Source organism: Leptinotarsa decemlineata, unplaced genomic scaffold (genome assembly GCF_025532065.1).
Source record: "Leptinotarsa decemlineata unplaced genomic scaffold, Ldec_3_MD MMD2_tig00026374_RagTag_RagTag, whole genome shotgun sequence".
Classification (NCBI taxonomy): Eukaryota; Metazoa; Arthropoda; class Insecta; order Coleoptera; family Chrysomelidae; genus Leptinotarsa; species Leptinotarsa decemlineata.
In genome coordinates, this window is record NW_027412710.1 from 4,152,606 (window position 1) to 4,180,136 (window position 27,531).

The 27,531-nt window shown below is 33.7% G+C and overlaps 1 protein-coding gene across 1 annotated transcript in view; it reads right to left on the bottom strand.

The window, feature by feature from the left end:
- Positions 1 to 27,531, bottom strand: part of LOC111503609 (sialin) — a 95,565-nt gene that overhangs the window by 22,981 nt on the left and 45,053 nt on the right. The window contains exon 7 of the mRNA XM_023157959.2: positions 21,739 to 21,871. Coding sequence (XP_023013727.2) covers positions 21,739 to 21,871 — 133 coding nt within the window. The remainder of the gene's footprint in view (positions 1 to 21,738; positions 21,872 to 27,531) is intronic.

A 27,531-nucleotide genomic window follows, 5' to 3' on the forward strand; every position in this document is an offset into this window, starting at 1 on the left:
ATAACTGAGTATTCCATTTAAACTTATTGAAAAAATAGTAGCAAATAGAATTATTGCGTTTCTCGAAAAATACAAGATTCTCACCGATCATCAACATGGTTTTAGAAAAGCTAGATCAGTTGAGACTGCTATTGCTAGAAAATTCGAGTTTATTCACAATGAAATCGATAAGGGGAAGTACGTAGTTTCAATATTATTTGACTTGGCTAAAGCGTTTGATTCATTAAATAGTGACATAATGGTTAGTTAGTTATATAACATTGGCATTAGAGGGTTCCTTCTGGAATGGATAAAATCTTTTATGGAAGATAGGAAAATGGTAGTGACTATGAATAATGCAGTATATGATATTCAAGATATTATTCTTGGGGTACCACAGGGTCCATTTTAGGTCCACTGCTTTTCTCTATCTATATAAATGATCTTCCGAAGTATATAGAACAAGGTTCAATTATCTTATTCGTAGATGACACTACCTTAACAGTTTCCGGAAATACTGCGAAAATATGAAGTAATTAATATGTCTGGCTGTATGAATAAGTAAATGATGCTTTAATTTATATTTGAACTTATTTATATTATACAGGGTGTAACTAAATGAGTGTAAAACAATCAAGGAGGTGATTCCTCATCGAAAAAAGATAGGATCTTTCATATACATAAATTTCATAGGAGCATCCCTTGTTAAGATACATTCCCTTGAAGGGGGTACATAAAATTTGTATAACAATTTTTTTCACAAACACTAGAAAAGTTATTATATTGAAATTAACCTGACGTTTTGTACTACCAAGAAGACACTTAGCCAGAAATTTATTTGGTTTACCCCATGGTTGTAAGGGGTGGAAAACGCAACCCCTAAAATTTATTTTCAATGTAACTTTTTGTCTTTGTTTACTATTTAAAAATGTATTTTCGATAGCCTGTTTCATTCTAAACATAAAATGGCTCTTGGTTTTTTTGCCCAAAATGAACCAGTTCGCAGCAAAAAATTATTTTCAGGATCAACTACAGAGATACATCGTCATAAATGCGAAAATACGAAACTAATCTATCTAGTAGGTCTCTATTAGCGATAGTGACAATTAAATTGGTATTACGCTGTCAGTTTGTGAATTTTCGAAATTGAATCAATACTAATTGTGTGTTTTTATTCTGTTCTTAATTTGTTACTTTAATAATTCACTTGTTATTAAAATGGCATACACAAATGAGAAAATGGCTGATATGCATTACGTGAGAAAATGGCATTACGTTTACGGTCTGTCGCAGGGGAATGGGTTAGAAGCTTCTAGAAGATATGCTGAAATGTATCCTCAATGGCAGCATCCTTCACATAGAATATTTGCTTGACTTCATCAACGATTACGAGAATATTGTTCATTCGACAAAAGAACGCAGGATTGTGGTCGCCATCGAGAAGTACGAACACCACAGTTTGAGGAAGCAGTAATTAATTTGATTGAAGAACAACCTACTACCAATTTTGCAATTGGATGCTGGAAATGATTACAAGAAATTGTGACTTTCTGAAAACGATAGAATTCACAGACGAATGTAGTTTTTTTCGAGACAAGATTATTAATTTTCATAATTACCACATATGGGCTGATGAAAACCCTCACGCTATTGTCGAAACTAACCATCAAGAACAGTTTTGGTTTATCGTACTCCTGTTTGCGATGTAGAGGACTTAAGAAACCAGGAATATTTGAGCAAATACGTGGCTCAATGCGCCGACGTCTAGACGCATGCGTAATGTCTGAAGGTAGACATATTGAACATTTACTATGTTTGATTTCTACATGTTGTGTGTTTTGTTATTAATAAATTAGTTTCGTTTATTATCCTCTAATCGTTTAATGCAGGTACTAACTACAAAATAACAATAAATCCAGTTCGCATTTATGACGATGTATCTCTGTAGTAGTTCGTAAAATAATTTTTAGCTGCGAACTGGTTTATTTTGGGCAAAAAACCCAAAAGACATTTTTTGTTTAGAATGAAACAGGCTATCGGAAATAAATTTTTAAATGGTAAACAAATAATAAGACAAAAAGTTATATTGGAAATAAATTTTAGGGGTTGCGTTTTCCACCCCTTACAATCATGGGGTAAACCAAATAAATTACTGGCTAAGTGTCTTTTTGATAGTACGAAACGTCAGGTTAATTTCAATATTGTATTTATTTCAGTGCTTGTGAAAAAAATTGTTATACAAATTGTATGTACCCCTTTTAAAGGGTTGTATCTTAACAAGGGATGCTCCAATGAAGTTTCTTTATATGAGAGATCCTATCTTTTTTTCGATGAGGAATCACTTCCTTAAATGTTTTACACTTATTCAGTTACACCCTGTATATTGGATTCTTGGTTTTTTCCAATAAATCGTTGATATACAGGAAAAAGAAGGTTGAAGGCAGTATAGATCCCTGAGGAACACCAGCGTTGAAGTATTCGAGAAATATCCATCGACGGCCAATTTGTTTTTGAGGAAGATCCTCATGCCACACACGGTCAATGGCCTTAGAAATATCAAGCGCAACAGCTCTTATATAAAGATGGATAAGGAGCAAGCAAGAAAATTTACCAAAAATCAATCTTTCTTGAAAAAAAAAATACACTTTTCAGTGTAAAGAGTATAATGATTTTGAGAAAATGTACCAAAAAGGTCAACAAACTCTGATTTCCTCGATGGAAACAATTCTTCATTCAAAATATGATCGCCCTTGTTGTTTTGAATGATCAATTCAAAAATTTTCCCAAGAAAAATTCTGGAACTTCAAATACTCAAATATGATTTGGCAATGCTGGTTGTCCGTTCCCCACCACATCGCTACTGGGTTCTGACATTTTATCCGCTACGAAATAGAATAAGAATAATTCTTCAGTCCTTTTTCTGGAGCCGCTTAGTTTTTACGGCTTGTGCTCCAGAACAACGATTCTTTTTTTTTTTTTGAGGTGAGTGTCAATTCATCTATTTTATTCCACGATATTCTTAAATTATTAGTGTATCAATATTTTTTAATGCCAGTATATGGAAATTCATGTCTCAGTTTTCAGTGGCATTTATGAAGTAGATAATTTAAATATTGAAAATATGTAATTATAATACACTTTTTACATTGATAATGAAAAAATTAAACAAAAAAATTCAAGTATAGTGTAGACAAAATAACTTTTGTCTAATTTCTATTAAAATTTTTATTTGTTACGAAATGTTTCGGCTTATTAAACCATTCTCAAGTAAACTGACGCAGTTTGACAAAAAAAAACCTTAAATATACAAGACTATAGTCAGTGAAAGTAGCTATTTTGTGAGACTTTTTCTTCCAATTTGTGTCTGAAAGTTACTTCTTTGCATGATCTACACATCCATGTATAGAGGTACTTCTTTTGAAATATATTTTATTTATTTATTCAACGGCAAAGCCAATTTACAAAAATATATTTAAAAAAGTATTTTCGAATGCTCATGTCTGATGTCTACATTACAATTTACAATTTTACAAAACATTTAGCGCAAAGTGTGAAATACAAAATATAATTAAATCCTTATGTCTAGTGACTATATTACTAAAAAATGAAACATTTCTGGTACTTACAAGGAATAAATATAGTTTGAAAAACTAAAAAACACGCTTTTAAAGAACATCGAACTGAAAAGTTAAAAATATTTTTTAAGTAAGGTTGAAACAATAACGAACGAAAAATACTAATATTTATTTATTTATTTATTTACGGCAATGCCTATTTTTTACAAAATAATTAGCAAGTTCACACATATGTATTTAACAGTAATATAAGCTAGGTTTAAGGAAAAATATATAAAATAAAAGAAGAATTGAAAAATTTTAAATCTACATTTATGTATTTGCAATTCTCAAAATTCTACCTACAGATTCATTCTGACCATAGTTGGTGCGACAAAAGGGTACTTTGAAGATTTCCGAATTTCTGGTTCTCCTTGGATTCACATTTAAAGTTATAAGTTCGACAAGTTCCGTGGAATTGATGCTATCATTGATTATTTTATGAATTAGTGTAAGGTCTGCTTTAATCTTCTATGATCCAGAGTATTCAAGTTAAGAATGTCCAATATAATTTTATAGTCATATTCACCAATATGATATCCCAGTTTATATGCAGAGTACCTTAAAAACTTATTTTGAACACTTTCAAGCATATCAATATCCACATATTGATATGCACCAAATTGCGGAATTGTATTCGATTATTGATCTAACAATTGAACACTATATGATTTTTATTGAAGTGAAAGATAATTCATTTGCAGATCTAAGAATGAAATTTGCATATTTGCAATATGCGGTTTAAATGACATTTTTGGGTCGAGAGTGATTCCTAAATCTCTGATTGTGTTTGTTGTTTTCAGTACTGATTGATTGATTTTGTATGGCCAGTTAATGGGATTTTTGTTTCGGAAAAAAAAATAATTTTTGACATTTGTCTATATTTAATTACAGTAGATTTATATCACGCCAGCGAACAAAGTTAGATAAATCATACTGCAATAATTTTGTATCAGTTGAGTCAGGAATAACTTTAAACATCTTCAGGTCATCAGCAAACGAAAGAAATTCATTATAAAGAATAACATCTTTCAAGTCAATTACAAATAGGTTGAAAAGCAATGGCCCTAAATGAGAACCCTGTGGTACACCCGATGAAACTGTGATTGAGGAAGATACTGAGTTACCATATTTTACAAATTATACTCTGCAGGCTAGATAATTTTCAATCCATTTCAGAATGTTTTCTTGAATACCCAAAGCGTTTAGTTTATGCAACAACAAATTGTGGTTTACTCGGTCAAATGCCTTTGCAAAATCTGTGTAAATAGAATTCACCTGGTGTCTATTTTCGAAGGCGTTTATTATACAGGGTTGATAGATCTACCACTACTGAATCCATGTTGTTGATTAATGATTATATGTCTACAATCCCATGTTAGTTTTTTTGTAATTAGGCTGTCTAACAATTTGGGTAATTCTGATTGATTACAGACTGCTCGATAATTTTTTATATCATTATGTGATCCACTTTTATACATGGGTTTCAAAAAACTGTTTTCCAATAATCTGGAAAGATCGACGATTTCAAGGAAATATTGATTATCATGTGAAATGGTTTGACCAGGGTAAAAATAGATTTTTTGATTAGGAATAGCGGAATTCCATCAGGACCTGTAGACAATTTCCCAGGTAATGACATGACTAGATTGATTATTTCTTTAATATCAACGCTATAACTACATATATCAACCGTCTTACTGAATTTATATTCTTGAATTTGGTTAACTGTTTCATCACTGTAGACTGATGAGAAATATTCTGCAAAAAGATTCACAATATCATCACTATTTTCACTGACTGAGTCATCATAATACATTTTAGATGGTAAAGATTGTGATTTTTTCATTATTAATATAATTCCAGAAACTTCTAGGATTATTGTTGATGTTATTCTCTATTTTATTTATGTATGCTCGATGGCAAGTGTTTCTCAAAGTTTTGCACTTATCTCTCAAATTGTTGAAAAAGCGACGCGCTTGATACCTATACAAAAATATTGCACAAAGCGTCCACGCTTTTTTCACAATAATACTAATATTTTTCGTTCGTTATTGTCAGTCGGTAGCCAAGCGGTTCGGCGTGGGTGCTTTGTTCACTCACTCGAATTGACTGCCGTGTTGGTCGGTGGTTCAAGCCCTAGTCTGAACGATCGATCTTCACTTGCTACCGTCCAACCCGTGTTAGGAATCACACGTTAAAAGGTAAGACCTCGTTAATCCTTAGCTCGCACAAGTTTCGACTTCTGAGGGTTGTCGTTCGTAGGGGTGCGACAGCTGGTTAACGGAAAAACAGATTTTAAACAGATTTTAAACAGATTTTAACCTTATTTAAAGACATATTTTCAACTTTTCAGTACAATTTTCAAGTTTCACTTGAAAATGGCCTTATAAGCCGAAAGCGGTCGTAACGAATAAATAAACATAGTAGAAACTAGACAAAAGTATTTTCTTTATTCTATATTCAACATGAATTTCTACAAAGTAAATGAGTCATCAATCGAACGAGCTTTTCAATTGATTTTTAAAGACCTGAAGTGACACATTGAACAGATCGAAGTTATTATGATATTAATTTCCCAGCTTCAGAATACGAGGAATCGGACTGTTCAAAGCATAATTGGTATGGAAAAAATTTATATAAAAATGTCAGGATTTCTCGTATCTTTTTGTTTAACATGAAAAGTTATTAGTTGAAATAGTTCTGGGCAGTTTATCTGACTATTTATTAATTTGAAGAGGAAACTCAAGTTCATAGAAATTCTCCTATCTTCCAATGATTTTATATTCAACTTGATTGAGAGTTGACTGTACTCATATTCATTTCGTTGAATACCAAAGTGAAAAGCATAATTCTTCAACAATTTCTTTTGAACATTATCAATCAAATCGATATTCACATTATAGTATTAACCGAACAATATTCAAGAATGGATCTTACGAAAGCACAATATAAAATCTTTTTTGTTTTAATTGACAAATCATTGATTGCTTCTTTCCACATTTTTTTGTATCAAGATGGAGAACTAGAAATCCAAAAACATTCTTCACCAATATAGTCAATGTTATTTAAATAGGTTAATTAAACCTATACCTGAAATAACAAAAATATCTGAATCATCAATACCTTATTTGAGAAACCAAAACAATATTCATTTGACTTTCATAACATATCAAAATTATTGAGTATTGATCCAAAAACACAAAATACAAATGGAATCTAGACTAGTTGTCAAAAGTCACAAATTCAAAAAAGGAGAGTTGCAGGAGTTCTAGTTGGTCACTGAGGTTTTTGAAATTGGGGTTTTTATTCAATTAATCAATTTCCAACGCTCTCATCCTCCGTCCTTTACTGTATGTTTGGACTAGTCAGTCCTACTGTGAATTCCTTTGATTTAAAGTCGATATAAACCAGGAATCAAACGTTTGAAGTCGTTATATTAATTTTTTTTCAACTTTTTAAAATTATTGTCAATGTCAAAATCGTCTTTTTCATAAACAAACCAAACAAAGTGAAAAAAAACTAGAAGTAATATATTTTTTGGGGAATTTAAACGTTTGAGACTTAATTTTAAACAAAAAAGTAAAGAAGCATATCAAAATTATTTAGAAAATGCTCAAAATCAGACTTTATTTGGACATTTGTTCATCGGAAAAATAATACATCTAGAATTCCAAATATCATGAAATTTATCAAGAAGTTTATGATAATCCTGAAACTATAGTAAATGCGTTCAGTAACTTTTTTAAAACTGCATACCAATCTAATGAAATCAACGAAGAGATTGTGGATCTTAGTCCCAGTCACAATATAAGTGGTCCAACGAAAAATATGCACCTTGCTTTTCTTCTTTTTTTGTAACTTAACGCAAAAATGCTCGGACAGGTCAGTTTTGCTTTTGAGGGGGACACATTTCAGATGTATTTTTCTACCTGTGCCTTCAACCCCCTAGCGAGGGTTAGTAACAACCCTAAAATTTTAAATGGAAAGTGGGGTCGAGTGATATTTCATTTGAAAGGGCACAAAATTATCTTTCCAATGATACCTAATTTGTTGTATTTCACTCAAACATGTAGGTATTATGAAGAAAAACAACTACAACCCAGTACTTTGAAATGTGTAATTGACTTAGTAGAATCCTACTTCAGCAAGTGCTGAAAATGTGACCCATTTGCTTCCATACAATAATACAGATTTTGTTCAAATCTATTCCTAACATTCTGTAGCATATCAGGTGTTATACTTCTGCACTCTGCTGTAATTCGTTGGCGAAGATCTTCTATGGACTCGGGCTGCGTAGCAAAACATTTATTTTTCAAGTGTCCCCAAAGGAAAAAGTCTAAAGGCGATAAATCAGGTGACCTGGTAGGTCATTCGATGGGACCTCTTCTTCCAATTCACCGTCCAGGAAACCGGTCATCTAAAAACTCTCTTACCGGGGCAACATAGTGAGGAGGTGCTCCATCTGGAAATGAAGCCAATCAATTATGATTTTGGTCATTTTCAATTATTTCTGTTATGAGAGGATCAATTGTATCTTCAAGCATGTTCAGGTAGACCTCACCAGTTAAATTCCCAGGAATAAAAAGTGGCCGTACGATATGACTACCTAATATTCCACACCAAACATTGATTTTTTGAGGGTACTGGGTATGGACCTCTCGGAGTAAGTGTGGGTTAATGTCATCCCAGTAACGGCAATTATGCCTATTCACAGCTCCATTAAAAAAAAGTACTCTCATCGGAAAAGCACGTGTTGAATGATAGATGCGGATCATCAATTAGTAGCTAGCTCAGTTGTTCACAAAAAGCAGCCTTCCATCAGGATCATCTTCATTGAGTTCCTGTACTAATTTAATTCTGTACGGATGAAATTTATAGGCTTTTAATATCCGTATTATGGACGAACGGGAGACACCTGAGGCTGCAGCAAGCTGACAGGTACTTTGAGTATGATCCAATTCAATATGTCTCAAAACAGCGACTTCCACTACTTCATTTCTGATCGGTTTCCGTGGCTGGTGTTTCACATTACAGACAGATCCGGTATTGACAACAGTAAAGTTGAAATAATTTCAAAAGCAACCGAACTGAATCAATGAACGTTTACCTAAATTCTTTTTGTACATTTATCTGCTGTTTTTAGTTGAACCAAAAAACGCACGAGAGAAATAGAGGAATGTAGTAGTGATAAAAATGCCGTTTTTCCGCATTTTCATTAACATCAAAAATATCGAGTAAATGTTCTTGCTTTTTTTATAACTATTCAAGTAAATATAACAAATTAGGTATCATTGGAAAGAGAATTTTGTGCCGTTTCAAATGATATATCACTCGACCCCACTTTCCATTTAAAATTTTAGGGTTGTTAGTCACCCTCGCTAGGGGGTTGAAGGCACAGGTAGGAAATTACATCTTAAGTGTGTCCCCCTCAAAAGCAAAATTGACCTGTCCGAGTATGTTTGCGTTAAGTTACAAAAAAAGTAGAAAAGCAAGGTGCATACTTTTCGTTGGACCACTCGATATCTGTAGATATATCTTCTGAACCTATAAGTGAACGTGAAATCTTTGAGGCAGCAAAAAAATTAAAAAATAAATTCACAACTGGACCAGATAACATTCCCTCATTTCTATTCAAAGACTGTATAGGGGTCTGAGTGCGTCCCCTGAAAACTTTATTCAACTCTATACTAAGATCTTCTATATCTCCCGATATTTGGAAAGTGGCTGAGGTGTGTCTTGCACACAAATCAGATGCCAAGAATCTGATTGAAATTAAAGGCCAATATCTCTCTTGAATATTGGAGCCAAATTATTCGAGATAATTTTGTACAACCGCATCTACTTGTCAACGAGACATACAGGCTGATTCACGGTGGATGGCACATTATACGTTTCTGGTGAACCAGACAACGGATCACTTTGAAAATTCAATGGAGGGCATATTCGGACATTCTCTAGCCAACTAAAATATTTTTGACAATGCGGTGTTGCCGCTTCTATTAGAAAGCAGTAGCAACTTTGATTTCTTCTTCAGCACTTCTTATCGATGACTCGGGAAATGCGTGAAAATATGCTAAGACATTAATCTGGTTGTCTTCGAAAGTTACGGGTCGAGGCAAGTTTCTTGGTGCTTTTAAAGTTGATCCAAATGCATTGAAATTGTTCTGAATTCGTATAAATTTCTTGAGGTTCATTGGCGGTAGATTCGGATACATTTCATTGAACTTTCTACATGTTCTGCTGATAATTTTGTCACACTGTCCAAAAATAATAAACAAATTCATAAGAACTTCGTTTGAATAGTTTTGTTCCATCGTTTTGAAGGTATTTGCAACTTCTGAAGTGACGAAAATGTCGATATTATTAGGAGAATGTCACAACGCTACTGTCAAATAGTAATCATGGCCTGCTTACCAAATACCGAATGGAAATACCATTCTGAAGGGACATTTTCACAAATAAATGTTCATAAGTCCGAAACTTGACTAGTTAGGTATAGGTATGGTATACATAGAAAGAAAGCAAATTTCAGCAGCTTTCCGAATTTTCAATAATATACAGGGTGTTCCATTTAAAATAATCAAATTTCAGCAACTTTTTCAAGCAAACGAAAAAACTGTATTTTTTTACCACCCTGTATTGAAGTAACGGAGATTAGACTGACGTGTGGGAAGTGTCCAAGTATCACCTAACTCCAAACCAAATTTCGATATCATAGTAGTTAACTAAAAGATATCGGCATTTTTAGAAGTCATGATTTTCGAAGAAAAAAATTGAAATTAATTTTTATTTCGAAAACAGTAACAGATAGGTATAGGGAAATATCAAGAAAAGTTGTCGGGCAATTGTTGGAGATTCCAAAAATAATATTATATACAGAGTGTTCCATTTGAAAAATCAAAGTTGCTAGTGCTTTCTAATAGAAGCGGCAACACCGCATTGTCGAAAATATTTTAGTTGGCTAGAGAATGTCCGAATATGCCCTCCATTAAATTTTCAAAGTGATCCGTTGTCTGGTTCACCAGAAACGTCTAATGTGCCATCCACCGTGAATCAGCCTGTATAATTTCTGTTTATCAACATGGATTCATGAATTCTCGTTCGACAATTAGTAATCTATCGATATTCAGTCAATTTCTGTGCGAAACACTAGATAATGGGGGTCAGGTGGATGTGGTGTATACAGATTTCTCGAAAGCTTTCGACAGAATAAATCACACACTTCTATTACACGAGCTCTCGAACTTAGGTTTTCCCAAAATGTATATAGCATTTTTGGGAACAAACCGTAAACAGTTTGTTCAATACGGCAACCAGCGGTGTACCACAGGGATCTAATTTAGACCTACTGTTGTTCTTGCTGTACATAAATGACCTGTGTACATCTCTCGAATACAAGAGGCTTATGTTCGCCGATGATTTAAAATTATATACGTCCGTCACTTCTTTGAATGATTGCAGTTATTTGCACATCCAGTTGAATATTTTTCATAGGTGGTGTATCAAAAATAAACTCCCAGTGAATACATCCAAATGTAAAGCAATGACATTTACTAGGAAAAGTAATAGTCTTCACTATGCATGCTCAATAGATAATGTAGAACTGCAGCGTATTGATGAGATAAAAGATCTGGGAATTTATTTTGATGCGCAGCTCACCTTTAACATACACGTTAGTCGTACAGTAAATCCAGCATATCGTGCATACGGCTTTATTGTAAGAAATTGTAGAAATTTCACAAATTTGTCTGCTCTAACAAAAATGTATTTCTGTTTTGTCCGATCAAAACTAGAATATGGATCTCTAATATGGAACCCCATATATGGACAATATATTTCTATCGTGGAGAAGGCACAAAAAAAAAATCTGAAATTTTTGAGCTTTGAAATTGATGGAGTATACCCACCTAGAGGCCAAAACTATGTTTCTTTATTACAAAGATTTAACTTTATATCCTTAGAAAAACGCAGGGCGCAGACTTCCTTAATATTTCTGTACAATCTTTTGTACAATAAAATTGATTCCTGTGAATCATTATCTTACATCAACATATTTATACTCCGGCAAACATCTCGAAAAAGCTGCACTTTTATGTGTAAACGGGCGCAAACTAACCTCATGCTTAAGGCGCCAATCTATGTAATGTGCACGAACTATACCAAAATTTGTGAATATTGTGATATTTTTTCCTTATGATGTACTGTTTGGAACCTTTGGTGTAGTAACGAATATTACTGGAGTCTTTTCCCAACACCAAATCGTTATTTTTACACCTCGACACGTGTTTCGATCACCAAGTGATCATCTTCAAGAGGAAGATAAAACTACTCATTTATGCTATTCAGGTACATCATACAGGTAGGTAATCAGTAATACCACCCATACAAGTGTACCACCCTAAATTAATTTCACAATTGGCTTTGCTATTATTTTACAATATGTCCTTATGTATGTTTAAATGTTACAGCTATATATAGAACAATTTTCAGCTATATAAAATTAGTTTCACAATATTGCCTATCTAAATATATTTACAATGTGTCTTTTTGTAGTGATCAGTCAACCTAACAATATTATTTCAACAAGCTATATATTATGCTATTTGGTATTGATCCGTCATCGTTATTCATAATATTATTATGTTTACTTATTTCTACACTCTCATAGGCATCTAGTTGCCTGTTGTTGTTAACTTGTCTAACTAATCTTAAAGAACTGAAGTCTATGGAATGGTTTTGTTGCAAAATATGATGGGCGACTGCTAATTTTTCAGGTCTTCCATATTTTAAGTGTGCTATGTGTTCCTTATATCTTACTTTAATAGATCTTTTTGTCTGTCCATAATATTTTGCATCGCAGTCCTTACATTTAATTTCGTAAATTCCAGACTTCTCCGAATTCTCGACTTTGTCTTTGTGACTTCCCAGAAGGCTCTGCAGTGTATGACTTGTTTTAAAAACCACCTTCATACCTAGTTCCTTGAAAATCTTTCCAAAGTTCCTCATAAATTGGTGGTATGGAACTGAGATGTATTTATTTTGGTTTTTGTCCTTTCTGAGAGTCGAGATTTCGTTCATTCTTAACCTAAACTTCTTTTTCCTAATTATGTCATCTACAATACCCCTCGGGAAACCGGTAATGGCTGCTATTTCTTGTATTGTACGTTTTTCTTTTGTGAACCTCTCATGTGTTAGAGGGAAAGTCAAAAGACGATGCACCAAAAAATTCAACCCAGCACGTTTGTGCTGTCCACAGTAATGTGAACTGTCAGGAATATACCTGTACGTGCTTGTTTCTTTTCTACATATATCGTATTCTAACCCTCCATATTTGTTCCTCATTAACAAAACGTCAAGAAATGGTAGTTGTCCCTTATTTTCTAATTCATACGTGAATTTTATTGATGGACATCTATTATTTAAAAAGGAAACAAAGTCCTCGATATTCGATTTTTTGGTATCGGAAAAACCTGCAGCACCACATCCTCTGATGATCTTGATCTGCCAATGTCCTCTCTTTCATAGAATAAAATGTAGGGTGTCTCCAAAATTAACGATAAAAAGGAGCAATATTACCTTCTTTGAGACATGAGGCTTACGATCATCCGCTTTAATGTCGCTACCAACAGTGGTGAGTCATCTAGGTGTCCAACCGCTATTCTCAAAGTTGGGGAGATTTTATAGGCGTTATCAGTTAGCAACGAACAGGCAAATGAAAAATGAAGGCCTGAGATGGAGTGAGATGTCCGAGTTCTTCGACAAAGTAAACTTCAATTTGAAAGTTTCGAGTAATTCCTACATAAATCCTACGACAGTAGATAATTGGTTATCTCCCTTGAGATACATCAATTGTCGATTCAGGAATACTTGAAATCTTCTTTCAAATCCGCAAAATTGCGATGTTCTTCCCGTGTTTGGTCCAAAACCAAGAAAAGAAGGAAGAGACGCTTTTTTTCTGAAGTTTCCAAATGTCCAAATGACATGAACTGTCATAAAGGACAGATGAATTACTTGAAAGAAAAACGATATCTTATAAATGAACTTCGTGAATCTGCCGATTCCAGCAAAGATACGAAGACTTCATATTCCTGGCATATACAGGGTCATAATAAATCGTAATACGAAAGTAATTATTTTTGTTATATTTTAAGTAAACTATGAATTATGTGGAATTTTATAGGCTTTCCCTTTCTTCATTATAAAATCTATTGGAGGTTTATTGCAAATTGAGGTAGTGATTTTGAAACCGTAACTATAAACCAAAAATCATGAAACAAGCCCATTGAATGTGATGTTTTTGAAATTTGATTTTTCAAGTAGCCTACTCAAGAGTTTATAGCCGTTATCTTTGTTTTGATTTCAGGTCGATACTTTGGGCCACTGAAGACTGAGATTTCCAGCAACCGAAATACTTCAGCCGTCACGGACCAGGGCTACCAAGGCGCGGGCCTGCGCGCAGAAATGCGCCCAGAAATTGGGGGAAATTCCCCTCGTTGGGGCGACTTTCGCTTTCGCGGCCTTTCGCCTTCGCGAGGTGAAGAGTACCCCAGCCCACATCGTCTCTTCGGCTCTGAAATATAAAAACCTGATGCCCATGATCATTCACGAAAAAAAAACCATGAAATACCTCACAAGTAGTAACTGTTACCCAAAGAAAAAAGAAAAACCTCAACATGCGCCACTTTTGGTAACGTGGTTTTCAAGGAAAGTGCGGTTTTGTGATTCACGTCCCAGAAAAATCGCATCATTTCCAGTTTTTCTGTGGTTTGGTTTGGGCTGTTACGACTTCTGAAAAGGTTTCCCGTTCGGATCTGAGTGTTCAGTAACTTCCCTTAGTAGGTACCGCATTTGGCCAAGATTTGGATTATATACCGTTTCATTGAACATTCGATAAATTTCTATGATTTCAGTTCAGTATTCCAAAATGTTAACATGTAAAAGCCCCGAAATTTGGTTTGTAATCAATAAACAGAAAAAATTATCACGATTTTTAATTATATCCAGTTAACTAGTTTAGTGGTCCAATTATTTTTTTCTTATTAGTCAGTGGGCTATGCTTGTAGACTGGCAGTAAACAAATCTAAAGAAATTAACTTTAAACGTTCACTGCCAGTCTTCAAGCATAGCACATTGACTAACAACAAAGTTTTTCTTCCTCATTCAGAGGAATTGGGCAAATTTCGGATATGCAGTTGGTTAGTATCTCATCCACTAGATGGAGTGACATTTTTGATGTTCGCTCCAACTTAGGAAGAGGAATGGAATACTCTGAAAGAATTCCGATTTTCAATTGTGGAATATCATTGACTTTAGGTCGATGATGGCCACTATCTTGCACTGACGAGTGGCTAATGAGCCCCGAAACCGGTCTGCAAGTGTGTCTGTTCCAAAATTGAAGGTCGACTCTTTCAGTTGTAGGTAAATTTTCGTTTTGAGAGCATCCGGTGATTTTGAAAAAAATTTTGAGTGTACTTACGTATTTTGATGCGTAGATTACGAATCCGAAAGAAAAAAGCGGCGCTCTCCCTTATTTACAAAGTTACGGCCCTTCAAAGTTCAGAAAAGGGCAACTTTTCAGCCCTCTTGTTCACAAAATAAACCATTTGGATTTATTCACTAGGTCACCTTTATACCTTATTCCTCCTTCTTTGACACTTTTCACTTTAAAAATCAACATTTTTCTTATAAAAAACTTAATTTAAAAACGAATGTTTCTCCTGGTGACATTCCTTTATTTCTAGGTTAGTTACTAGGGACATTTCAGAAAAAAGCGGTTGGTATTTGCCACCGCCCACTATTTCAAATTCCAATTCCCGATCTGAAGAATGAAGGTAAAAAACATTTGAATTACTTTAGGAATATGGACTGCATCAGTCGTACCAACACTGCATTAGTCGTACCAACCATGCCATTAACCTTAAAAACGTAAAATAGAGAGATATGTAACCAAAAAGCAGCTCCGTACATTTTTTTAAATTTTTATTGGAAAAATGTTGATTATTGAAGTGAAAAGTGTCAAAGAAGGAAGAATAAGGTGTAAAGGTGACTTTGAAGGGCCATAACTTTGTAAATAAGGGAGAGCACCGTTTTTTTCTTTCGGATTCGTAATCTACGCATCAAAATACGTAAGTACACTCAAACATTTTTTTCAAAACCGCCGTGCCCTCAAAAGGAAAATTTAACCAGTTGTATGACCAATTGCATATGCAGGAAATTTCCTGTGAAGATTCCTGCACTGACGCCTGTCGGATATAAACCAACGCCCTTCGTGGTATTAGCCAGGGGAGTAGTTGTTTTCTGATAGGCGTCAGTCCATTCCACCTACTGTGTTGGCGAGACTGGCTTGAACGTTTAAAGTTCATTCCTTTAGATTTCAATATTTTTTTTGAAAAAAGGCTGGTTGGTTCAAACAGGATGAATTTTTTCTTAAAAAAACAATTGTTTTCTCGCCGATGTTTCGAATTAAATTTAATTCTTCTTCGACCAACCAACTTTTTTCAATTTAATTATATCATCCAGTTTCTCAAACTCAAAAAAAAAATTCACTTTCATTAGATTCTTTCATAGACCAGTGCTGAAGGCTTTAAAAAAAGTAAAAAGTGAAATTTATTCAAAAAACACTTTATTGTGAGATTATCACCAAACAGTTTTACAAAAACTGACGAAAACTTTCATTAATGCAGTGAAGGACTAATAATGGGAACCTTTTGAGTCCTTTGCTGGCTGAAATTTCATGGATAACATAGAGTATGAAATCCATAATAATCAGTTAACTAATAGTTTCTTGGTCTAGTACAGATACGTAGTTGATATCTTAGTCTGTTTTATTGGTACAGATAGGCAATTAGGCAAGTTCGTTGAATATGTCAATTCCATCCACCCGTCAATAAAATTCACCACTGAAAGGGAGGTAAATAATTCAATAAATTACCTTGAATTAACCATTACGAAATATAACAATAAACATAAATTTGCAATTTTCCGCAAAACATCTTACACGAACATTATCATAATTAATTCCTCCATACACCCTTACCAGCATAAAGTTGCTGCATTCAATAGTATGCTTCACAGACTTGAATATTCCACTGTCTGAAAATAATTTCCAGAAGGAGTTGAGTTTGATCAAACAAACCGCGGTCTACAACGGTTATGAGGTAGATATTATACAGGCTGTTTCAAATTCGATCCTTACCATTGGGATCTCGGAAACTATGAGAGAAACGAAGATGGTTGAATTGGGTCAAAGTTGTGCATTTACCTGACGTCGAGAAAGTTTTGAAATTCCGAGTATATCCAGAGATATCTGGAAAAAAACAGAAATTTCTTCGGAAAATGGTTTTTTATTTTTTCTGGCTTTATTTTTCGAAGGATTCGAAAATAAATTGCACATTGGCACTTCCTGCTACATAACGGTGGTTCAAATTTGCTATCAGATGTTTCGTTTTCCGGCCACCATCATCAATTTAATTTTTTCTTATGGGCGTTACATTGGATTCTTTCTGTTTTGAATAGAACCAGATTTTACTTTTTCAATAATGTAGGTATCATAAGTTATCATTCTTTTTCGAAAAATTGGAGATATTGAAAAAATCTATTCTTATTATAAAGGCTTACACTTTGATATTTCTAAATTTGACTTTCAATTTGTTATACTCAATGACATTTTGTTATGTAGCAGGGAAAAAGTGACAACGTGGAAGTGCAATTTATTTTCAAATCCTTCAAAAAATAAATCCAGAAAAAAATAAAAAAACATTTTTCGAAAATTCTGTTTTTCCGGATATCTCCAGATATTCTCGGAATTTCAGAACTTTCTCAACGACATATTGTCAATCAGGTGAATGCGCAACTTTGCTCCAATTCAACCATCTTCGTTTCTCTCATAGTTTTCGAGATCCCAATGGTGAGAATCGAATTTGAAACACCCTGTAGACTCCATTCTTTCCAAAAAACTTCAAAAGCAAGCCATAGACCAGGTCCACTAAAATTCAAGATGAGATGATGTCAGTTATAGGACATTGTCATATTTGGGTGAACAAACTAATAATATTTCCCATTTTTGAAGAAAGAATGCGTAAACGTAGCTTACAGAACGAATAATAGTCTAAGTAAATTTATTAATAACAATAAAGACAAAACTTCGGTGTCGGATAGATCAGGAGTATACAGGGCTTTTCATGATGAGCGTTAATTAGCCGTTTCTGACAAACTATTTAACGGATCAACCTGAAAATTTCACAGTATGCATAAATCAATATGACCTACACGCCTAAAATAATTCAGACGAAGCGGCGTTGTCACTTCTACTATAAAGTAGCGTCTTCTTTGATTTTTCAAATGAAACATCCCGTATATAATATCATATTATGATTCACTATCACTTCGTCAACAAATTCATATACTATTTCCCTATACCTATCTATTACCGTTTAGAAGATATAAATTAATTTCGATATTTTTTTTTTACCAAACATGAACTTTTATAAATGCTGATAATCTTGAACTCTCTTGCACTAAAACGATCAAATTTGAAATGATTGGAGTGATATTATGAGGATCTTCACTTCGAGTCATATTTTCATTTGCCTCATACAGGGTCTTCAAAAAATGCAGATACTTTGATCTCATGAAAAAATGAGTGGAACTCAATATTTTCAAATGAAACACCCTGTATATTTCAAGATTTTTGAGCTCTACATCCAATTTTAGATTAACTTTGTTCAGATAATACTATTTCTACTTTGAAGCGTTTTCAAGATAAACTGTTTCAAACGGAAACTGACGTGGTTTTCTTGCTCGTTTTTTTGAATTCATCACTTATTTTGGATATTCAACATTTTTTTTATACTTAGTAATATTTCTTTTTGATCCAGTTTTTTAACTGTCTCAGATCAGTCAATTCGAAATTGGTATGTACCTACCTTAGAAAAAGTTACAATTTGTATACATTGAGGTATTGGTCTCTAACGTACAACAGTACACATAAATATTTTTTAATAGTGTGCTTTGGAAAAATAAATAAACCAATTATTTAACGTCAGACTTTCGTTGGTGGTTTTCACCGATTGTGATAGCTACCAATTATAATCGAATAATGTCAAGATTAGGTTACAGTAATGAAGATTTCTTGAATTTATTAATAATTTATGGTGAGTGCGATAGAATTGCAAGTAGAACATGCCGAGTATTGCATGAAAGATATACACAACTTCCGAAGCCGAATAATAATGTGATAAATCGACTACTAAAAAACTGTAGGTTGAATGGAACCTTCCGTCCAAAAATCATTCGTAAGAAGACTAAAGTGGATGATGATGACAATGGTATAACAGTTTTGGGATACTTTCATGCATTTCCAAATGCTTCTCTGCACGAGGCTGAAAGGGAGATAGGTATACCCTACGTGACAATTTGTCGAATTCTTAATAAGCATAAATGGCATCCCTATGAGTTCTACTGTGTCTAACATTTGAAAGAGACTGATTTACCTAGTAGAGTGGAATTATTTGAATGGTTACTTGTCAAGACTCAAGAGAATGAACATTTCCTTGACAATATCATATGGACAGATGAGGCCAAGTTCACAAAAAATGGAGTTTTCAATAGACACAACAGTCATTATTGGGCGCCAGAAAATCCCCATGTTGTCCGCCAAAGGGGTTTTCAAGAAAGATGGCAATTCAATGTATTTTGTGCCATAAAGAATGAGTCAATTTTTTATATCGAGTTTTATGATGATAATTTGAATGCATCAAAATATGAAGATTTACTGAGGAATAGAATTCAAATGATTTTAAATAATAGACCAGGAAGAGAACGTGTATGGTACCAAATGGTTGGTGCTCCACCCCATAATTCTCATTCAGTCTGCGAAGCTTCAACCGAAATCTTCGAAGACAGATGGATTGGTAATAATGGACCTTTTCGTTGGCCTCCTAGAACACCAGATGGCAATCCATTAGATTATTTCGTGTGGGGTTTCATTAAAAATATGGTTTACTCTACTCCAATAACAACAATGGAAGATATGAAATCGAGAGTTACAACTGCTTTCAATAGTTTGACTCCAGACTTGATCAGAAGCTCTACACATGACAATCTTTTGAAGAGATTACATGTTTGTTTAAGTAGAGGTGGAGATGTGTTTGAACATATTCTGAAATACACTGACGATTAAATTAACTCATTAATTTATGGGTTTATTATTTTCAGTTTGTGTTTCAGCGTTAATAAAACTATTGTTTCATTGTATTATCTGTGACTAATTGAGAAACATCAAACGAAATCTGTTTTACAAAAATGAGTGATGAACAAGGAAACCACGTCAATTTCCGTTTGAAACAGTTTATCTCGAAAACGGTTCAAAATAGAAATAGTATTATCTGAACAAAGTTAATCTAAAATTGGATGTAGAGCTCAAAAATGTTGAAATATACAGGGTGTTCCATTTGAAAAAATTGAGTTCCACTCATTTTTTCATGAGATCAAAGTATCTGCATTTTTTGAAGACCATGTATGAGGCAAATGAAAATATGACTCGAAGTGAAGATCCTCATAATATCACTCCAATCATTTCAAATTTGATTGTTTTAGTGCAAGAGAGTTCAAGATTATCAGCATTTATAAAAGTTCATGTTTGATAAAAAAAAATATCGAAATTAATTTATATCTTCTAAACGGTAATATATAGGAATAGGAAAATAGTGTACGAATTTGTTGACAAAGTGATAATGAATCATAATATGATATTATATACGGGGTGTTCCATTTGAAAAATCAAAGAAGCCGCTACTTTATAGTAGAAGCGACAACGCCGCTTCGTCTGAAATATTTTAGGCGTGTAGGTCATATTGATTTATGCATACTGTGAAATTTTCAGGTTGATCCGTTGAATAGTTTGCCAGAAACGGCTAATTAACGCTCATCATGAAAAGCCCTGTACATATAAGCCGACTTGTGATTCTTGCCCAAAACTGTTTATTGGCCAAACAGGAAGAACATTTTCCCAAAGAATTGAAGAGCATGGAAGTAGTTTCGTAAATGGAAATCCCAATTCCACATTTGCAAACCACTTTTTAGCAGAAGGAAATGAGAGTTTGAAACTCAATCTTCTAGAATCTTTAGAAATCAATAGATTCAAGAAATCGGGCAATTTACTGGATGATCAATTAGAATTGAATAACTCCCCGTTACTAAATATTTTTTCAAATGTGGAAACTGAAACATAAGCTCGCTTAATTTAATTCATTACAAACTCAGATAAAACCCAGGTACTTGAAATGTAGGTACTTCAAATTGTAAAATTAAGTATAAAAAGCATTGAATATGTAGAATATAGTGAGTAAAGACACGCCTGAATAAGCCATTGAATGGCGAAACACGAGTTGAGCTTTTGTAAAACTGTTCAATGAAAATCTCATAATAAAGTATTTTTTGAATACGTTAGTTATGGATTTTCAGCCAATTCCACCATATATAAGAAGTGAAAAAAAATATAGTAGAATGAAACTTATCGAAAAAGAAAGATAAATAACAAAAATGAAAGGAAGTGGGAGGGGGTGAGTTTTTAAGGGCGAGAATCGGTTTATCTCGATTTCTATCAAAACTGTCAGTTAATTAATAATAATGTATAAACCTTAAATGAGCTGATTTAAAATAATATTCAATCTGCGCTCGCGCTGCCCTCTACAATATTGATAATAAATACAATTAGCATAAAACCCATTGGAACCGAGATATTGGCAAAAAACGTGCAGAAAGTAGGTTTTTTTGACTTTCAACCCCCAATTTTTGAAGTTGCGGCCATCAAATCATATGTGAATTTCGAGAATACTTTTATGATGCCGAAATATAAAGTTCATACAAATTTACAGCTGGGTATGTCAACTTTCCGAAATAGAGGCCTAAATCGACCTAAAATGACTGAACGATTGAGACTATGATCAACTCAAGTTCCCAAAAATTTTGTGAATTCTGAACATTCAAAAAAAAAGTTTCGTGACTTTTTTCCAAAAAAACTGAATCAATACTGTTTTGCTTGCATTCACAATTATTTTGTTGGAGTTACACTAATTTCTTCAACACTATTCCGCAGGATAGATATGCAATTTTGAAGCAATTAGTCCTGGTTTATACTCACATAGGTAAACGAAGAATTTTCTAGATGTAGTTGTTGATACAAGTCCTGACTCTCTCACGTGGTCCACAACTATCCCAAACGTGATTGCAGCAAAAAAATGTCCAATGTGTGGCAGAGACTGTAGTATATCCTCCTACAAAGAAAAACATGCAGATAAACTTTGTTCTAGGGTTCTTCATTCCTACGCGATGCCTAGAAGAAATCTCTACACATTCAGTCAGATGAAATTTAAATTAAGAAACATTCTGACAGATCAACTAGGTACTGCAATAAATTTCAAACTCGATAAATCCTATGTGTGCAAAAAAATTCAAGGTCAAAGTTCCACATTTCAAGCATTCACGGCACTTTTATTTTATATTGGCGTGAAGTTATCCACAGATTTCTGGCCACACATGCCGACGTAGAGGAAAATAAAAATCTGTGGTTGGGATACAAAATTATTAGAACCCGTACTAATATCTGTGGCTAGAAATACTTATTCACTATAGGTTGAACGTGAAATTATTGAGACTATTTGGTGTTTAACATTTTTATAGAGTCTTGAGTAGATTGAGGCGTTGATAATCCTTTTCTCATCAACAATACAAATTAAGGGAAAAATAAAATTGAAAATATTAGACTTACTTTCCAATACCCCATATAGAAATGATATCCGATGATGTGCGTCCATCAAAATCGCATAAGTCTTATGGAATCTTGGGTAGATTGACGTAGTGATAACAATTTTCTTGTCACCCGAAGAGATTTCGAAAACAAAAATGTTGAAACAATCAGACTCATTTTTTGAGATTCCTTGTAGAATTGGAACCAGAAGATGTGCGTTCATGGAAACTACATAACTGTTATAGAATTTTGGGTAGATCGATACAGTGAAAACCGTTTCCTTGTCACCCATACAGATTTCCAGAAAAAAATATTGAAACAATCAGACTCACTTTTTAAAACACCTTGTAGAATTGGAACTAGAAGATGTGCGTTCATGAAAATTACACAACTGTTATAGAATCTTAGTTAGATCGACATAGTGTAAACCGTTTTCTTGTCACCCATACAGATTTCCAGGAAAAAATATTGAAACAATCAAACTCACTTTTTAAAACACCTTGTAGAATTGGAACTAGAAGATGTGTGTTCATGAAAATAACACAACTGTTATAGAATCTTAGTTAGATCGACATAGTGTAAACCGTTTTCTTGTCACCCATACAGATTTCCAGGAAAAAATATTGAAACAATCAGACTCACTTTTTAAAACACCTTTTAGAATTGGAACTAGAAGATGTGCGTTCATGAAAATTACACAACTGTTATAGAATCTCAGTTAGATCGACATAGTGTTAACCGTTTTCTTGTCACCCATACAGATTTCCAGGAAAAAATATTGAAACCATCAGACTCACTTTTTAAAACACCTTGTAGAATTGAAACTAGAAGATGTGCGTTCATGAGAATCACACAACTGTTATAGCATCTTGGGTAGATTGATATAGTGAAAACTGTTTTCTTGTCACCCATACAGATTTCGATAAAAAAGTGTTGCAACAAACAGACTCATTTTTTGAGATTCCTTGTAGAATTGGAACCAGAAGATGTGCGTTCATGAAAACTACATAACTGTTATAGAGTCTTGGGTAGATCGATATAGTGAAAACCGTTTTCTTGTCACCCATACAGATTTCCAGGAAAAAATATTGAAACAATCAGACTAACTTTTTGAAACACCTTGTAGAATTGGAACTAGAAGATGTGCGTTCATGAAAATTACATAACTGATATAGAATCTTGGGTAGATCGATATAGTGAAAACCGTTTTCTTGTCACCCATACAGATTTCCAGGAAAAAATATTGAAACAATCAGACTAACTTTTTGAAACACCTTGTAGAATTGGAACTAGAAGATGTGCGTCTATGAAAATTACATAACTGATATAGAATCTTGAGTAGATCGATATAGTGAAAACCGTTTTCTTGTCACCCATACAGATTTCCAGGAAAAAATATTGAAACAATCAGACTCACTTTTTAAACACCTTGCAGAATTGGAACCAGAAGATGTGCGTTCATGAAAATTACCTAACTGTTATAGAATCTTAGGTAGATCTATATGGTGAAAACTGTTTTCATGTCACCCATACAGTTTTCGAGAAAAAAAATTGTTGCAACAATCAGACTCATTTTTTGAGATTCCTTGTAGAATTTGAATCAGCAGATGTGCGTTCATGGAAATTACATAACTGTTATGGAATCTTGGGTAGATCGATATGGTGAGAACTGTTTTCTTGTCACCCATACAGATTTCGAGAAAACATTTTTTGCAACAATCAGACTCATTTTTTGAGATTCCTTGTAGAATTGGAACCAGAAGATGTGCGTTCATGAAAATTACACATCTGTTATAGAATCTCAGGTAGATCGATATAGTGAAAACTGTTTTCTTGTCACCCATACAGATTTCGATAAAAAAGTGTTGCAACAAACAGACTCATTTTTTGAGATTCCTTGTAGAATTGGAACCAGTAGATGTGCGTTCATGAAAACTACATAACTGTTATTGAATCTTGGGTAGATCGATATAGTGGAAACCGTTTTCTTGTCACCCAAACAGATTTCCAGGAAAAAATATTGAAACAATCAGACTTACTTTTTGAAACACCTTGTAGAATTGGAACTAGAAGATGTGCGTTCATGAAAATCACATAACTGATATAGAATCTTGGGTAGATCGATATAGTGGAAGCCGTTTTCTTGTCACCCATACAGATTTCGAGAAAAAAAGTGTTGCAACAAACAGACTCATTTTTTGAGATTCCTTGTAGAATTGGAACCAGTAGATGTGCGTTCATGAAAACTACATAACTGTTATTGAATCTTGGGTAGATCGATATAGTGGAAACCGTTTTCTTGTCACCCATACAGATTTCCAGGAAAAAATATTGAAACAATCAGACTAACTTTTTGAAACACCTTGTAGAATTGGAACTAGAAGATGTGCGTCTATGAAAATTACATAACTGATATAGAATCTTGAGTAGATCGATATAGTGAAAACCGTTTTCTTGTCACCCATACAGATTTCCAGGAAAAAATATAGAAACAATCAGACTCACTTTTTAAACACCTTGCAGAATTGGAACCAGAAGATGTGCGTTCATGAAAATTACCTAACTGTTATAGAATCTTAGGTAGATCTATATGGTGAAAACTGTTTTCATGTCACCCATACAGTTTTCGAGAAAAAAAATTGTTGCAACAATCAGACCCATTTTTTGAGATTCCTTGTAGAATTAGAATCAGCAGATGTGCGTTCATGGAAATTACATAACTGTTATGGAATCTTGGGTAGATCGATATAGTGGAAACCGTTTTCTTGTCACCCAAACAGATTTCCAGGAAAAAATATTGAAACAATCAGACTTACTTTTTGAAACACCTTGTAGAATTGGAACTAGAAGATGTGCGTTCATGAAAATAACATAACTGATATAGAATCTTGGGTAGATCGATATAGTGAAAGCCGTTTTCTTGTCACCCATACAGATTTCGAGAAAAAAATTGTTGTAACAATCAGACTCATTTTTTGAGATTCCTTGTAGAATTGGAACCAGAAGATGTGCGTTCATGAAAATTACACATCTGTTATAGAATCTCAGGTAGATCGATATAGTGAAAACTGTTTTCTTGTCACCCATACAGATTTCGATAAAAAAGTGTTGCAACAAACAGACTCATTTTTTGAGATCCCTTGTAGAATTGGACCCAGTAGATGTGCGTTCATGAAAACTACATAACTGTTATTGAATCTTGGGTAGATCGATATAGTGGAAACCGTTTTCTTGTCACCCATACAGATTTCCAGGAAAAAATATTGAAACAATCAGACTAACTTTTTGAAACACCTTGTAGAATTAGAACTAGAAGATGTGCGTCTATGAAAATTACATAACTGATATATAATCTTGGGTAGATCGATATAGTGAAAACCGTTTTCTTGTCACCCATACAGATTTCGAGAAAAAAATTGTTGTAACAATCAGACTCATTTTTTGAGATTCCTTGTAGAATTGGAACCAGAAGATGTGCGTTCATGAAAATTACACATCTGTTATAGAATCTCAGGTAGATCGATATAGTGAAAACTGTTTTCTTGTCACCCATACAGATTTCGATAAAAAAGTGTTGCAACAATCAGACTCACTTTTAAAAGCACCTTGTAGAATTGGAAACAAATGATGTGCGTTCATGAAAATAACACAACTGTTATAGAATCTTGGGTAGATCGATGGAGTGAAAACCGTTTTCTTGTCACCCATACAGATTTCCAGGAAAAAATATTGAAACAATCAGACTCACTTTTTAAAACACCCTGTAGAATTGGAACTAGAAGATGTGTGTTCATGAAAATTACACAACTGTTATGGAATCTTGAGTAGATCGATATAGTGAAAACCGATTTCTTGTCACCCATACAGATTTCGAGAAAAAAATTGTTGCAACAATCAGACTCATTTTTTGAGATTCCTTGTAGAATTGGAACCAGAAGATGTGCGTTCATGAAAATTACACATCTGTTATAGAATCTCAGGTAGATCGATATAGTGAAAACTGTTTTCTTGTCACCCATACAGATTTCGATAAAAAAGTGTTGCAACAAACAGACTCATTTTTTGAGATTCCTTGTAGAATTGGAACCAGAAGATGTGCGTTCATGAAAACTACATAACTGTTATTGAATCTTGGGTAGATCGATATAGTGAAAACCGTTTTCTTGTCACCCATACAGATTTCCAGGAAAAAATATTGAAACAATCAGACTCACTTTTTAAAACACCTTGTAGAATTAGAACTAGAAGATGTGCGTTCATAAAAATTACAACTGTTTTAGAATCTTAAGTAGATCGATATATTGAAAACTGTTTTCTTGTCACCCATACAGATTTCCAGGAAAAAATATTGAAACAATCAGACTCACTTTTTAAAACATCTTGTAGAATTGGAACTGGAAGATGTACGTTCATGAAAATTACAAAACTGTTATAGAATCTTGGGTAGATCGATATAGCGAAAAATGTTTTCTTGTCACCCATGAAGATTTCGATAAAAAAAAATTATGCAACAATCAGACTAATTTTTTGAGATTCCTTGTAGAATTGCAATCAGAAGATGTGTGACAAGAAAACGGTTTCCACTGTATCGATCTACTCAATATTCCATAACTGTTGTGTAATTTTCATGGACGCACATCTTCTGTATCCAATTCTACAAGAAATCTCAAAAAATGAGTCTGTTTGTTGCAACAATTTTTTCATCGAAATCTGTATGGGTGACATGAAAACAGTTTTCACTATATAGATCTACCTAAGATTCTATAACAGTTAAGTAATTTTCATGAACGCACATCTTCTGGTTCCAATTCTACAAGGTGTTTAAAAAGTGAGTCTGATTGTTTCAATATTTTTTCCTGGAAATCTGTATGGGTGACAAGAAAACGGTACACACTATGTCGATCTAAATAAGATTCTATAACAGTTGTGTAATTTTCATGAACGCACATCTTCTGGTTCCAATTCTACAAGGAATCTCAAAAAATGAGTCTGTTTGTTGCAACACTTTTTTATCGAAATCTGTATGGGTGACGAAGAAACGGTTTTCACTATATCGATCTACCTGAGATTCTATAACAGTTGCGTAATTTTCATGAACGCACATCTTCTGGTTCCAATTCTACAGGGTGTTTCAAAAAGTGAGTCTGATTGTTTCAATATTTTTTCCTGGAAATCTGTATGGGTGAC